Source organism: Callospermophilus lateralis, chromosome 12 (assembly GCF_048772815.1).
Source record: "Callospermophilus lateralis isolate mCalLat2 chromosome 12, mCalLat2.hap1, whole genome shotgun sequence".
Taxonomy (NCBI): Eukaryota; Metazoa; Chordata; class Mammalia; order Rodentia; family Sciuridae; genus Callospermophilus; species Callospermophilus lateralis.
In genome coordinates, this window is record NC_135316.1 from 108,217,483 (window position 1) to 108,234,235 (window position 16,753).

Here is a 16,753-nt window from a genome sequence, read left to right on the forward strand (position 1 = left end):
GAATTTAAGATATTTTCTGTTTCCATTTGGGATTTTTTTTGTCATATGACTTCTATAAAAATATAAACTTTATTATTTTTTTTGTTTTCTACTTTTGTTCTTGATGTATAATCTGGGCAGGTGGCCTACCAGGTTATAGTTATTAATTCTCTCTTCTTTTGAATCTACTGATAAAGTCATCTATAAATTGTGGACACTAGTTATGTTATTTTTTTAAATGCTAAAATTTCCATTTTATACTCTTGAAGACTCCAGGTCTCTGATGAATTTCTTCATTGTTCTATTCTTTTCTTGGCCATGTCAGTTGCTGATGGTTATACTATAACCCTGGGATTATTTTCGTGTGTGTCTCTGTGTGTGTATGGGTGTGTGTGTGTGTTTTCTATTACATGGGTGTATTTACTGACACTCATGGGATTTTGGTCAAACACTGAATGTTCCCTGTGGAAGTCTGCGGAGCCTGGGATGCTGTTACCTCCCCACAGGAGAACTTGCTTTTCCCGGGTGGGCAGGTGAGCTGAGGCAGGCCCCTTCCCCGCCGAGGCACTTAGCTTCTCACTGGCCCTTCTCCAGGAGCTGTGGCCCTGGTGACTCTGCTGAGAGCAGGGCTGATGTGCACGGGGCTGATGTCCGCTGGGTGTCCTCCTTCCCTGGCTCTGGAACGAAGCTGACCTTGTCCTCCGAGCCCTGAGAGACTGCTCCGATCTCTGCTTCACTCCTCAGACACAGAAAGTCCCCCTGGCTGGTGCCTCTGGGTTTCTCCACCGTCTTGGCTTCTCTGTCTCAGCACCTTGCTGATTTTCAGAGGCCTGCAGTTCAGATGCTTAACTTGTATTTCATACAGTTTTTACAGCTGTTTGTGGGAGAATTAACAGGAAAGCAGCTCCTGTCGATATAGGGTACGATGGGCCTTACCTGTATTTATTGCACCAATGTAAGAAAATCAGGGGGTCCTGTGCCTTCAAATCCTAAGCTTGATTGGAAGCTCATTGTGATTTAACTCAGGGTGTACCTTTGAGCAGGAATAGGGGGAGAAGAGAGAAAGTGGGAGAGCAAGCATGTCTATTTTAAATGAACTGTGGGACATTGTTCCTGATGTAGCTACAGGATCACAGTTGATTGTAAAGCTGACAAGAATTTTACAGTGAGACAAAGTCAGTTTTGAAAAACGGAATGAAAAAAATACAGAAAAATAACTGTCATTTAAATGCTCCTCTGAATGTAGGGACCCAATGTGGGGCCCAAGTTTAGCATAATAAAGGGTTTGGGTATGATCTTTCTTTCTCATAGGCTCTTGCATCTTGTGGTGGAAACAATCTATTATTTGGTAGGTTTGTTTGTTTTTTAAAGTGTTAACAGTATGAAAGTTTTATGACTTCAAATAATATATTCATAGTTTTTTCAGAAATACATATTACTGGACAAAAGGAGACACATGTTAAGAGGTATATTCTTTATTAATGTAGAAAAATAATGTAATACCTTGGGTTGGCAGCCAGAATAGTTCATCACAACTTAAAATACAAGGTGTAATATCCAAAATTATAAACATATGGCTTACTATATATTTAATAATTTACATAACTAAATTTAATTACATGTTTAATACACAAATATTAACATTTAATATATGTTTTGCATGCACAGTTCACTCATGCTCATCATTTCTAAATGTCATGGAACATAAGAAGGATATAAATAGAAGACTCTATGAAGTAAAAGCGCATGATACAAAGCTTACGATACGATTACCTCATTCTGCAGGTCCCAGGGAATTCCAAAGGGCATGGTGCTTTCAGAAAACCCCTCCATTATGCAAAATCTGATGGTCTACAAAACTTAAATAGGGGCAGGTGTAGTGATTTAGGTTAGTGAGCATCCTCTGCAGCAGTGCTAGAGGTTAATAATCTAAAAAATTGCATTACAGTGACCGTGCTGTCCCCTGGACATACAAAAGAATATCGTTTCTGTGTCTATTGATCATCATTATATGTCTGTCTTTTTAAAATGATAATTATTTCCCAAATGGTTTGGTTTCTTCCCATGGTGATAGGGGTATTGGAAGGATAAAAACACGTTAGGTGTGATCTCACCTGTGAAGATCATGAAGGCCAGGAGAAGAGCGTCCATGTTCAGAGTTACAATGCCCCAGGCCAGCTGTGCTTCACCTTCTCCTTGTTAACACTGGGGATCTGTCTCAGGCCTTGGGGATGTCCGTTTCTGACTTCCAGAAAGTCATTAATCATGGATTCAGGACCTCTTCTTGGCTAGGTTTATCCCAAGATGAATGTGAACGTTCGGCACAGGAAGCCCTGTCTGTTAGACTCTTGCTGCGGTGGCAACGTCAATCTGACACTCACAGTCGCTGAGAAGGGGAGCTTGGCAGACCAGCAGTGGGACTTGTGCTGTCCCTTCATGCTGAGGACAAGTGACGTTGTTAGTTTTCAACATGTAGAATGTGGGAGAGAAGATAGAAAAGTTGCTAGATCTTTCTGCACTAGCTTTACAAAAAGCAACCTTAAAGTCAGAAGCAAGCAAGCCAGTTAACACCTGTGGAATCCATTAACATGATAATGTGTGTGGAATACTGAGAGACACCACGTTGTTGTCTTCATCCTTAAAATTGTGCGGACATTCTAGAGACGGAACACCAGTCACACGAAAGAGCATCAGAAACAGCACTTGCGCTGAGGACAGGAGCCCAGGAGCCGTGTTGAGGGTGCGCTGATTGAGAGTCAGGAGGATGAAAGGAGAGAAATGGGATCCAGGCCAGAAAGGCCATCCACAGAAGAGAGTGGGCTGAGGCTCCAAGAATGAGGGAGATACCAGGGGAAAGGGCGTAGAGGGCTCTGGAGATGAGCAATACATGACCATGGAAGGCACAGTCCAGTTTGAGAAGAGCCAGACGTTCAAAGATTGAATGTTGACAACCGGGCCTAGGCCTGGAGTATGAAGTGAGATTAGGGTTTCCTCTCAGCAGATGTCCACCCTCGAGGATCTCAGAAGCAAATGCCGTCTTTACTCACATGCAGTTTTTTGTGAAAAACATGAGCTTTTCCACAACATGCCCCTGTACCTAGGTGCTGCACACGAGTGAAACATTGTCAGTAGTGTGTGAAGCCAGAGCCCATGCCACCTCAAGCCATCAGCTCCTGGCAGCTTCCGTGAGGTCACCATGGTCAGACAGATGGGGGTCAGCAGTGGAATGGCCTCTTCATAATCTATGGAAGTCAGTGGTAACCTCAGAAATGAACCCGTGCCGGATTCTGCCATCTGCTGGCAGTTCACTGAGAGGCGTCATGGGTGCACAGAAGAAGAAAGGGTGGAGCTGATCCTAATTCCCTGATCCGTATTCCCAGAGGGTCTGACAAGGTCACAGAGACGCAGCAAAGCTGGTCTGTTGCCAGCCCACCCTTGAGCTGAGGTAGAATGCTTGACATGTCCACGGTCCTGGAATTGTGTTGTCCCCAGTGACCCAGAGGGGCAGAGAAGAAGGTGACATGGAGAGAGAAAGGAAGGGTCGGCCTGAGCACCTTGGCTGGACACAGGAGCATGCGCGATCATGACCCCAGTGGACATGAGAAGCAGTGGACAAGCTAGAGGCCTGTCAGTCCTCAGAGAGCTAGAGCTAGGAGAAAACCTCACTTTCTGACAGAAAACATGGAGGAGGGCATGTTGTCTCACTATGGCGATTAGGAATCACAGCGCTGACCAGTGTCACCCAGTGGATCTGGGGATCCTGACCTGCAAGGAGGCGGGTGAAGAGTGGGGTCATCCTGAAGACACCGTCTGGAGAGGCCAGGCTCCTCTCCAGGTCTGATCTCTAGTGAAACTCAGCCTGAGAGGAGAGGAGACCCCGAAGGGTTTCAAGAAGCAGCATGAGAACCGCATGCTTCTGGGTCCCTGCTGTCCCCCGTGCTCCTGGTACTTCATGGCACTCCCAGCAGAATCAGGTCACGCCGAGGGGACTGGGGAAAGTGAAGCGGTGTTAGGATCGACGTCTGTCCTGCCAGGACGGGACCCTGGGCTGGCACTCCACAGCTGCACACAGGGGGTGTGTGATGGCTGTGATCTCATTAGTTTTACTGTTCGTTTAGTTTCTGGAAAATGATGAAAAGCACAAAAGTGTCAATGAAGTACGCTAGACTGTGTGCCCACCGTCCATGTGACTCTTTTAGATGCTGCAAATTACAGATGCCACATTTTCTCTCTTTACTCCTGAGGTGCAGCTGTAAAGATGCAGTAAGAAAACACGCCCTGGTCTAACTGCAGCGTGTTTTCCGGGTGGTACTCACATGATGCTGTGTGTTAACTCACGGGGTCTTCAGCGTCATGGACACAGGTGCGGCAGCTGCCACCACCCCACAGCTGCTACCTTTCATCCACGTTTACTGTACACGTTTACATTCATGCATATAATCATTCAAAAACTGCAGATGCCATTATTTTTTGGTTTTTAATCTACCCAAAGAACATATTAGCTGTGTCTTTTTACAAAAAAAAAAAAAAAGAAAAGAAACTAAAAAACTCCAATTAAAAGTTTCTAAAAGTTTTTCTTGTTGAAAGCTTTAGTCCTAGTTAGTGTGTTCTAAATTAAAAATGCCTTTTTTTTTTTGTATTGAAACACCATTATACTTACCCATTAATCTCTACTGCAGATTTCTAAATTATTAGTGTTTTCTGCTGAGGTTGGTTTGACGGGTTTGTTTGCTGGTCCTCTTTGGGAGTTTCAGAGACCTTCCGAGTCCCAACCCAAACCCCAAGCCCAGCACAGTGCGCGATGATTCTCCTCTCTGGTTAAAACAGCAGCACTCGGTGTGTAGGTGGGCTTTCCTCTCTGGAGACAAGGTTGAATTCTGTCTTCCTTATGTTTTCATTCTAATGTAATGAAAATTCAGTAAAAACTCAAAAGGACAAACAGTGCTAGAAACAAATCCTGTAGCATCATATATCACCATTAAGTGAATTAATCTGTATTTTTCTGATAAATGTGTAAATTCCTGTTCAATTCAGGAGGACTAGTTTCTCATCCTTCAGTTTAGAAGCCTTGCTCACTTAGGCCATCAGCGCTCAGGGTGGCGAGAGATTGTGTGGGATGTGAATTGCCACGGTGTTTTAGTTAGCTTTTCTGCTGTTGTGACTGAAGGTCCGGACCACACGATCGTAGAGGAGAAAAGGCTTATTTGAGGGCTCCCAGTTTCAGAGGTCTTGGTCCAGGGAAGTCCGGCTCCATTCCTCAGGTCTCCAGGGGAGGCTGAACATCATGGAGGAAGAGTGGCAGAGGGAAATAGCTCACGTGTGATCAGAAACAGAGAGACTCCATTCACCAGATGCAAATGTAGACCCCAAAGCCACACCCATCTCGTCCAGCGCCCCCTGCCACTCCAGTTAATCCCATCAGGGATGGACTCACGGACCTGGTTAAGGCTATGACCCAATCATCTCTCCTCCAGACCTTCCTGCATTGTCTCACATGGGAGCTTTGGGGACACCACATCTAAACCAAGACACATGGTTCTAGCTTCCTTCACGGGTATCTGTTGGAGTTTTCTATGTTGTTCTTATAGACAGCAGAATATTTTAAGGCTTGTGAACCAAGAAATGAAGGATAAAATGTAAAACTCAATATTATGCCTTGAAATGTGTTCAGCGGGTGGAACTTTATGAGTGTTTTGTGGATCCAAATGAGATTTGAAAGGAGAGAGCCCTTCAGTTTTGTAGCAGATGGGACAGGAGTCATCACGTCAGGGGAGGGAGGGTCCCGGGCCTTCCACAGCGTCCTGGACCTTGTGTCCCAGACCTCACATGGCGCCCTGGACCTTCCACAGCATCCTGGACCTTGCACAGTGTCCCGGACCTCACATGGCGCCCTGGACCTTCCACAGCGTCCTGGACCTCACACAGTGTCCCGGACCTCACATGGTGCCCTGGACCTTCCACAGCGTCCTGGACCTTGCACAGGGTCCCAGACCTCACATGGTGCCCTGGACCTTCCACAGCGTCCTGGACCTCACACAGTGTCCTGGACCTCACATGGCGCCCTGGACCTTCCACAGCGTCCTGGACCTTCCACAGCGTCCTGGACCTTCCACAGCGTCCTGGACCTCACACAGTGTCCTGGACCTCACATGGTGCCCTGGACCTTCCACAGCGTCCTGGACCTCGCACAGTGTCCGGACCTTGCACAGTGTCCTGGACCTTCCACAGCGTCCTGGACCTCACACAGTGTCCTGGACCTCACATGGCGCCCTGGACCTTCCACAGCGTCCTGGACCTCACACAGTGTCCGGACCTTGCACAGTGTCCTGGACCTCACACGGCACCCTGGACCTTCCACAGCGTCCTGGACCTCACACAGTGTCCTGGACCTCACATGGTGCCCTGGACCTTCCACAGCGTCCTGGACCTCGCACAGTGTCCGGACCTTGCACAGTGTCCTGGACCTTCCACAGCGTCCTGGACCTTGCACAGTGTCCTGGACCTCACATGGCGCCCTGGACCTTCCACAGCGTCCTGGACCTTCCACAGCGTCCTGGACCTCACACAGTGTCCGGACCTTGCACACATGTTCTTTTTCCTGTCCCGCCTCCAGGTCTCTCAGCTCTACCTGAGCCACACAGGGAGGCCCAGCCCCTCGCTGCCTCCCCACCTCTTCTCCTGCGCAGAGAGGGCCTTTCACCAGCTGTTCCAGGAGCGGAGGCCTCAGTGTTTCCTTCTCAGGTGAGTCACCTCGCCCATCCCCATGCTCAGGTGTGCCCCAGGAGCTCGGAGGGGACAATGTCCTCATTGGTCCTGGTTGGCACTTATTTACGTCCTCTGTGGCTGGCGGCCAGTGTATCACTTCAGTAAGTACAATTGACTTGTCACACGGAGGGACATCTTTCCTATCAGAAGTAGCCCCAAGTGCAGTGGAATCAATACCAACAAACTTAACCTGAAACTCATTTCATTTTGAAGATTTAAAACCTAAAACCACAGTGAGTCGGCTCTCAAGCCTAAGAAGCGCACAGACAGCAAGCTGAGGCTGGTGCTCCGGAGCCATGTTCTCGGTGCCGGCAGCGAATGCCCTGCCTGCGGCTCCGGTGTTGACTGCCCTCTGCTCATGCTTCACCAGGAAATATTCCCAGGGGTGTTTTTTTTTTTTTTAAATTTGATATGTAATGGTGATTTTTAACCCCATAAGTTTTCACTAGAGCAAAATTTCTTCAAATAAAGGCGACTATCACAAGATGTGGGGGTGAGGGACTGAGCTTACATATTGAGAGATTCAAGAAATGTTTAACTATTAAACTCTGCGTCAGAGGATTATATTCGACGCAACCTGTGCTGGAGGGAGACATCTGTCAGTGTGCACAGCTTGGCCTCCCTGACTGCCGGTGCTGGGGGCTGGAAACCGAACGTGTAAAAGAAAGTGGCACGCAAGTCTAAACGACGCAAAGACAGTGTAGGTGGAACCTGCCTAGGTTCTTATTTAATTTTTTAAATTAAGCATTTATTTATTTTTTTTACATCATCGATTTCATCAAAAATCCCTTGGAGGGTTTGATTAATGTGTTTCAACTCTGGTGTTCTAGGTTTAAGATGGCGCACAGCAGTTGTCACACTGTTTGGAAGAACTCCAGGGATGAGAGACGTAGGCTGGGGCCCCTCACCCATCCCTGAATGAAGCAGCTCTCTTTTGTCTGCTTTACTCTTGGGTTTCCTGGTCTTTATTGAAAAGGGAAACACATCTAAAAATTGCTTAGGAAATATTGTAAATTGATGAGATTGTGGGGAGTGTCGAATAGCATTGACATCAGTAACTACTATTTACTGAGCATTTACAGTGTGCCAGCTCAGAGGCTTTTCTGAGCCTAAATGAAGCTAAACCCCTTGTGTGGCCAGAAGGAAGTGCACCCCAACTTCCTATTGCTACCCAAGGGGACCACCAAGAGCCCTACTGATCTTCCCTAAAATGATGGTCACAAATACTTGAAGGGACAGCTGCTGAATGGTCTGCTCTAGAACTGAGTAATCAATAAGAATCTCTGTCACTTGGTCCGAGGTGTGCTGGGTCAGGCAAGGGAGGAGCCAGTGACCACCCTTCTTTGGGGTCTGCCAGGACATGGAGTCCACGATTCCCAGCCAGTGCCTTTGGTGGAACAACGGGCTCCCTTTGTTTAACCTGAGTTCTACATGTATTTGCTTATGGAATTTTTCTCCTGGGAAACTTGATAATAATTTATAGAACCAGTGTTCCTTTGGGACATTTTCTAAGATTAATAATGCCATATCAACTGTTCCTTCTCTCAAGTTTCCAAGCAGCCTCACCGAGTCCTTGCCTGCAGAACCAAGCCCAGATCTGAGCTCACAGGGAGTTCTGATTGTGGCCCTTCTCTCTTCTCTTTCAAAACTGTGCGTTGTCATGTGGCTTTGACCCCTCCACAGTCCTCCTGTCTAAAGCAGAGGCTTTCTCCACCCCACCCAGTGGGGTTGATCCCGTGTAATTCATTTGCCGAAGTGGCTTACACACTGTTCTGTGCTCATGTTGTGTCCCGGAAGTGGCATTTGCAAGGGTAATTTAAGACCTGGTGAGCAAGACTTGAATACTCCTGAACGGTGTCCTATAACTTAGTGCCAAAACAGAAGATTTTTAATTTTACCTCTGAGTTTTTTTTTTCAATGTCTGATTTTGTTGAAAATTTGAGGTTCTAATAGTAAAACGTTAAGGGAAGATACAGATGAGGAGAGTGGAAACGTTCATTAACAATGTGGGACTTACTTAAGGACTTTTCTGGCAAAAGCCCTGCTTTAGTCAGGTTTTTCACTGCTGTGACCAAAAGACCTGAGGAGAACAGCACAGGGGAAGGAAAGTTTATCTGGGGCTCACGATTTCAGAGGTCTCGGTTCACAGATGGCCAACCCCATGGCTCTGTGTCTGAGCTGAGGCAGAACATCTTGGCAGAAGGATGTAGGGAGGAAGGACGTCTGGACATTACCATCAGGAAGCAGAGAGGGAGAGCTGTGCTCACCAGGGACAGAATGCATGTCTCAAGGCATGACTCCTGTGACCTGCTCCTCCAGCCACACCTCACCTGCCTGCAGTCACACCCGGCTGATCCACTCCAGTAGATTAAGGCACTCATTAGGTTGAGGCTCACCACCCAATCATGCCACCTCTGAACTTTCCTGCATTGTCTCACACAAGAGCTTTTGGAGGGCACCTCATATCTAAACCATAACAGGCCTTTTAACCAACTTAAGTAGAATACAATTTGCTTTACAGAAGTCTGCAAAAGTTCTAATAAAAGGACTTTAGAATTTTTTTGTGAGCTGGGCTTGGTAGCGCATGTCTGTAATACTAGCAATTTGGGAGGCTGAAGCAGAAGGATGGCAAGTTTGAGACCAGCTTCACCAACTTAGCAAGGCCCTCGATATCTTAGCAAGACTCTGTCTCAAATTTTTTTTAAGGGCCAAAGATGTGGCTCAGTGATTAAATCTATATGAATTTTCCATCTGAGTCATAAATAAAGTCACTGAGTACCAGGCTGCTTTGGTCATGATTGTGTAGGAACCTCAGGATGGTCTGAGGTCGTTTGGTGTCAGGAATGTAGTGTGGCTACTATTTGGAGAGATGCTATAAGCTAGTGAGGGACGTGGGGACGTCAGTGTTGTCATCATAAACTGCAAGCTTGGGGGTGACAGCTCTCCCTAGGTTAGAGGAGAAGACTAATTATAGAACCACCTGGGTCCCCTCTAGGACCTCCCGAGGGCCAGGCTGGCTGCTCAGGGTCCAAGACCTCGCGCCCCAGGAGTGGCTGCGGCTTCAGGTTGTTTTCAGGAGGGGAGCACATGCTGGGGAGGACGGCGACTTTCCCTGGGAGGTGCAGAGAGATGCAATGCAGCACCCCGTGGCTCTGGGACACATGCTCTTCCCACTCTAGATGGCTGTCACTCAAGACACAGGGGACGTCCTTGCTGTGTCCCTACTGAGGCAGACTGAGCCTTTCTGCTGCAGCAGGGGCTGTGGTTCTACTGGGTAGGTCACAGGGAGAGAAGTTAGGGCACCTCCATCTGTAGCCTGGATGTCTGGGACACCGTCCCCACACAGCACACGTAGGTCCAACGGACGTCTGAGGCCAGTGTGTCCAGTGAAGAGTCACTGGACATGTTCATGTCACTCCTTGCCACCTCTGCGTCTGGAATCACTTCTGGTTATCTAATTTTTTCAGTGCCTTCTCTGAACTAGTGGACCTCTTTTCCCTGTTTTCTCAGTGGGGAGCGAGGATCTGGCAAGTCCGAGGCCAGCAAGCAAATCATGCGGCACCTGACCTTCAGGTCTGACTCCAGCAGGGCTGCATTCGACGCCAGATTTAAACACGTAAGTTGCTGCATTGGCTGGGCAGATGTGTGAGTGAGCATGTTGAGCAAAGGATGGTGTCACGCACAAGTAGGTGGGACGCTGTCACGGGCAAAAGGAGGTGAAATTGGGGAAGGAAAAACAAGGGAAAGGAAAAACCTGATTAAGCCCTGGTGCAACTTAATGTTCAAGTGAACATTTATTTTTAGTGCATTTAAAATATTTTGAACATATTCTTTTGTTACATTTGCTCTAAATGGTTGGACTTAAGTCAGAGGACACTGATGCTCCTGTAGGAAGTGCCAGTTTGGAACTTCAGGGACACTGACCTGAGGATTATCGAGCACTGATAATAAAGTCTCAAGGCATCTGAAAGTGAAGCTGAGGCAGTGATGAACCTAACCGCAGAGCTGAACCTGAATCAGTCCAGAAGCCCGGGTGGCCTTGGGGCCCTTGGCCCTTGAGACTCACCCCGCTCTGCATCTCCGAGGTGCCAGGAGGACGCAGAGCACAGCCTGGCATGAAGGACCAGCTGGAGGGATCCTCACAGTGAAACTCAGAAGCTGTGCCCAGGGCCCGACCGGTGTCATCCACCCGCTGCCTCTTGCTGCTACGCGGTTCTAGGAAGTTTTGCTGCCGGGGCTTTCAGGGCACAGCAGGTGGAAGAAGCAGCTCATGGCCCCGTCATTTTTGCAGCCAGAAACCAGCACCCCCCTTTCCAGCCTCTCTCCCTCTGCACAAAGTCTCAGTGTCCCACCGTCCTGGCTCCCTTGCCCATCCAGCGTCCCTCAGGTCATCGAAGGTTGATGCCATTGTCTCTCAGTGGATGGCCTCAGGGCCCTTCCTCGTGCTTCCCTGTCTTCCTGGTTCTTGATGATCTTCTGGTGCATGTCCAAGGAGCCACTCTTGGAGGGCAGGACAGCTGTGCTTGCCAGAGTCAGACAGGGCCCAGGCCCTGTCCCTCAGCTAGGAGGAAGGGACGAGAGGGCACTGGTCCAGGGAGAAGGCCCACATGAGGAGGTGAGCCCCGCCTGCTCAGGTGCAGGCTGGACTTGGCAGGATTGCTGTGCTGTGGGGGGAGCCCCTGGCCACTCACACTGTCCATGGCAAGAGGAAGGTAGCTGGACTGTGGGCTGCAGTCATGTGACTTCTCTTCTCAAAACGCCAGAGTGATTCTGTTGCCTGTGCAGGAAGCTCCCTTAGCAGGCACGGCCCAGCCTTCTTCCAGACAGCTGTGAGTTCTCCGGCCTCGGGCGTGACTCTCCTGTCCTCAGCCTACACGGAAGCCACTCTGAACACAGTGGAACTCACCCAGTCTCTGGCTGGCTCATCCAGCCAGTACCTGTTAGCTTCCAGGTGAATCTGGCAACGCTGTCTTACCCTGCCATGGGGCAGGGCTGTGTCAGGTGATGAGTGAGAGAACGTGAGAAATACACAGGGGAAACACTTTGGCATAGACAAGGGACGGTAGAGAAGACTGATGGCAGGAGACCACGGCATGTTTATGTCAAAAACCGTGCTCTCTTCCTCCTGTGTCCCCCAGGGAGAGATATTGCTAGAAATAAATCAGCGGGCTCCCCCAAACACTGCCGTCTGTCTGAGAGTCAAGTTAAAGTTCTGAGCCACTGGGCTGCGAATGTCGAGCTGTGTGCTTGCATGTCACCTGCCTGTGCTGCTGGCACTTCAGGGCGGTTATTTCCACTGTGGAGACGTTTACTCGGGAATGTCCAAAAATGCACAGTATCCGATCCCTCGTCCAGAAGTGAGAGAAACTTTTGTTCAACACATGGATTAGTATTACATATCGTACTTTTAATTCTAAGTCTTAACATTTTAAATCTACTCTAATGCATTCCTGAGCTCAGCCTGAGTCTGGAGATTCGACTCTCATTAAGAATGCATATCAAATCAGTTCTGCAGCTTACTTATCTACTCTCAGGTGTGCTCATAAATGACTTCAATTTAGCAGAGCGTGGTGGTGCAAGCCTGTAATCCCCCTGACTCCGGAGGCTGGGGCAGGAGGATTGCCAAGTTCAAAGCTAGCCTCGGCAACTCAGGCTAGGCATGTGGCTCAGTGGTTAAATACCCCTGGGTTCAATCCTTGGTACCAAAAAACCCCCCACAAACTTTATGACCATTTATTGAGCTCGTACCATATCGAGGGTCACATCATTCTCTAACACAGTTCAGAATTTAATGTCTGCAGTCAACTTGGGAAGAAGAGCGTAGCCTGTTTTCTTTGTTCAGATATGTTAACATGTTAATATGCTAATTACCAATACCGAAATGTCAGAGCATGAATAAGCAGCATGGTCATGACATGAGCACAGTTAACTAATGGAAGCAACACAGCTGACTTAATAGGAATGACAGGGAAGAGTAGTTTCCCCTCTAACTTAGAGACTCAACCGTTCATTAAGATAACAGTGTGAGGGTGCAGGCTGAGAAAGTTCTGGACTGCCCTCTGGATGCCTAGTGTACAGGGGAAGACACCTGAGCTGCTCTCCCCAGGCAGAGGTGGGCATGACTCTTCCAAACCAGCATCTGGGAGCCAGGGCCATAATGTCAGCAAATTCCAAGTCCAACTGCCTCTAATTCCCTTGTTCATTTTATTCATTCCTCATGACCCATGAAAGATGCCACAGCAAATGATTTATAATCTCATGGAAAACCATCGTCCAGGCTTGGGCAGTTACACTCTGTATATCAACCATGGTTTGTCGATACAGACTTTGTTTCCCTTTAAATTCCCAACCACATGAATGTCATTCAGCAGTGGAGTGGTTCATGAAAATCAGCCAGATTTTACGAAGCATCCGAGGATGTGTCCCGGGATCAAATGCAAGTGCAGAATAGATCTGAGCATACTGAAAATCTTTGGGATTACAAGGGTTCGGTGAAATTAAGTACATTGGAGAGGGGCAGTGCTTCCTCCGTGGAAGAAAGATCTGGTTAATGAAGCGAATAGAAGGAGCTCCCTTGCCACATGGTGACGTCCCAGGCAGTTGAAATCCAGGTCACCCTCAGTCGAGGAGCCTTCCTTAGGTGAGCCCAGGAGGAGGAGGACGGAGCCAGCAGCAGCCTGGGCCCTGTGTGAGTGTGCGCAGAGCTGCCCAGGATCGGGTGGGGCTGCCCTCCGCACACAGGACACCTCCTCCAGGATGACCGTGCAAGGAGAGCGGGCAGCGTGGCCCTGGGTCTCAGAGAGGCACGAGAGGAAGAACCACTGGGTTATTTTGGCTGCAGTTGGCAGAGAGAATGAAGCAAAAATGGTAGAGAGAAGCCTGGACAGAAGCTTCTTCCATGGCCCCTGAGAGCCCACGCAGGAGGGGAGTCTCAGGGGAGTGCAGGGGCAGAAGGCCAAAAGGGAGGGGTTGGGAGCAAGCTGCCCTGGACAGTGCCACAGTCACAGCCCAACATCATGAGAAGGGAGGAGGGGGGGGCTGTGGGGGTGACTGGAAGGTGAGGGAGGGGCTGCGTTGAGGTCCGGAAATGAGTTTGGAAATCATTTTCAGGTCACCTGTTAGGTTTTAAGGACCACCTGGCTGTTTCTGAACTTCAGCCTTGGACTTCAGGTGCCACCTGTCAGAAGCCAACGTGGGCTGCTTCTGCCTCTGCGGTGCAGCAGGCTCCTTCTGTGTCCTCCGGCGCAGGGTGGGAACCTGAGGCCACACGCACTGGTCTTATCCCTGTGCAGTTTCAGATCTGCTCAGATCCGCCGAGCAGGGTGTAGATTCCTGGCCCCTGTGTGTGTTCTCAAGCATCAGGGCAGGGGATTTTCCGTGCCATTAGAATGATTGGAACAGCAAAGTCATGTTTTGGAAAGAAACTGCCTGGAACTTCTCACCAATTTCAGCTCAAATGAATTTAAACTGTAAAAAAAAACTTCAATTCCACTCAAATCGCTTTGAAAAGCATTTATTGAGCAACTTAGAGTGTGGCAACTGGCTCCCTTGATTGTTGGAGGCATCGCTTTTTATTCAGGAGGCCATGGATTTTTTTACTTACAGAAAATAAAATAAGCTGCTGCCGCAGGAGAATAGACTCTTACGATGGAGTGTTGGAGTGGACACCGTGGAATGCAGCAGGGAAAAGCGAGGCGGATGAAATTTGAGTCTTTAAATATGGGGATCCGTACTTTGACTCCTTCACTTATGTTTTTGCTTCAGATGCTGTGACTGTGGGGCATTCTCATTATTTTGTTTAAAAGACAAAGGCGAGCAGTAGCACTGTGCCCGGTCCGTTTTCTCAGTCTCTTCAGGTATTTGTTTAGTGCCACCTATTGGCCAAGGGGCTAATTGAATATGAAAACCACTGGCTTCTTCAGAGCTTATTAGCGTTTAAATCTTGAGCTACAGGACAGCAGGGGACAGTGGATGAGCGCTGCATGAGTGGTCACGGTTGCTACCTGACGGGAGTGACCTTGGCTCATGTGTGGCATGTTTCCTGTGTCACTGCAACAGTGGCCGCCCTGTGACCGGGGTCTGACCCAGTGCAGCACTCAGCTCTGAGGATAGAGAAGGGTACTAATCTGTGTCCCTGTTTGTGCATGGAAGGCCCAGGCTATGAGGATGGGGGCATGTTGTGTGCACACGCACCTCACTTTGGAGCACGGCCACGTGGTAAGCACAGAGGAAACCTGGCTGCAGTGGTTTAAATCAGTAACAAAACAAAATCATCGTTTGTCGAATGTTTACTTGGTGTCAGACGTCATGAGGCTGAGGGCATCACACAGGATGCCACAGCTACGGGAGGAGGGAGTGATTCATGTGCCAGAGAAGGGAGGGTGCATGGGAATGAAGGGACTTGCCCAAGGTCATGACCGTCACTGCCTGAGCCAGGATAGGGAGATGTCCCAAAGCACTTCTGTCTACCCATCACCCACACTCCTGTTGGGCACAAGTGCTAATGACCTAAAATGCTCTTTCATAGAAAGATAAAAACATCACTTTATTATCCGATACCAAACCAAAATAACTAAGAACCAAAATGATTTTAAAGTCTCATCTTATTTTTGTGAATTTTGTGTAATCAATATTATAATTCAATTTTGTGTAATCAATATTATCCATTTGCCATTATTAATTTCACTATTATATATATATATATATATATATATATATATATATATATATATATATATATAACATTTGGCTTTTTTAAAATAAAAAAGTAAAAATTAAGAAACTAACATGTACAAATTCAACTTTTTTTGGACAACATTTCTATAGCTTTCTATCAAGTTATTTCTGATAGTCTTTGAAATACGGTTATTCTGTGTACACCCAGGCATAGAGTTTTTTAAGGATTTAATATGCTGAACTCCAAAACTACCAACGTCACAAGCAGATGGCTTCACAGACCTCATTCACCATTATCACAACTTTGGGCACTTTTATGGTTAGCATGGAAGTGTGGTTTTATGATCTTTGGAAATGTAGTATACTTCTGGGAGAAATAAATGCCTTAGTACAGCAGATGTTAGGAAATTAAAAAGTAAACTCAAAGAGTTTTTAAAATTTTCATAGTAAAGTTCTTTAAATGTACTGTCACCAGAAATTGTTGAGAGCCACAGCCGAAGGGGCCCCAGCAAACTTCCAGCTGCCAGCAAACTTCCAGCTGCCAGCTGATGATTGGCTCACAGCGGCCCCAGCAACTTCTACCTGCCAACTGATTGGCTCCTCTGCGGTGATGCTCATTGGGCTGTTTCCCCGTCCTTTCAGACCACGGAGCTGCTCATTGGGGGACTTTTTTTGGCTCCACCCACACGACCCAGCCAATCGGCCTCAAGAGCAGGAGGATTGTGGGAGAGGAAGAGGCTTGTGGGAAGCCGGTGGTGGCAGTTGGGCTCTGAGGGTTTTTCCTGAGGAGCTGTTTTGTTTGGCGTGTGTGGTTCTAAAAATAAAGTTTGTTTCTTTTGACAAGTGGCTCCTGAATTGTGCCCAGCCAGACTGTGGCAAGAAATGACAGGGGACAGACTAGCGGCCTGAGTAGCAATGGGTGTGGTGGTGCTTCGTCTTGTGGCGGGCTGGGGAACTGCGCCTAGCCTGCTCCTGTCTTGAGGAAGATGCTCTTCAAGCCTCTCAGATGGTCACTTTTGGGAGAAGGCTTGGCACCGTGACGATCACAGGTGCACGAAGAAACACCCTCGCCCAGATGCTGTGTTCCTGGTTCTGTGGGAGATAGCTGTTGCAAGGGGGCAAAACTGCAGTCAGGGGAGGCTTACGTGGGGTCTCTGGCTGAACAGTGTGTGTGGACAGTAAAGAAATCTGTGCCAATGTTCGCGTAAGTTTATTGTTAAAAAATAAGGTCTAACTAGGGCTTGTCTCAATTCTCCTGACTCCCCTCCAAGGCCCCAAATGCTATATAGTGGTCAAGTTTAACTTTTTGAATAACCTTAAAGTGTGAGTGTGT

The 16,753-nt window shown here is 48.1% G+C and overlaps 1 protein-coding gene across 1 annotated transcript in view; it reads left to right on the plus strand.

Annotated features, from left to right (window-relative positions):
• Myo16 (myosin XVI) overlaps positions 1-16,753 on the plus strand; it is a 393,713-nt gene that overhangs the window by 150,507 nt on the left and 226,453 nt on the right. Inside the window, exons 12-13 of the mRNA XM_076872404.2 lie at positions 6,593-6,720; positions 10,255-10,360. Coding sequence (XP_076728519.2) covers positions 6,593-6,720; positions 10,255-10,360 — 234 coding nt within the window. The remainder of the gene's footprint in view (positions 1-6,592; positions 6,721-10,254; positions 10,361-16,753) is intronic.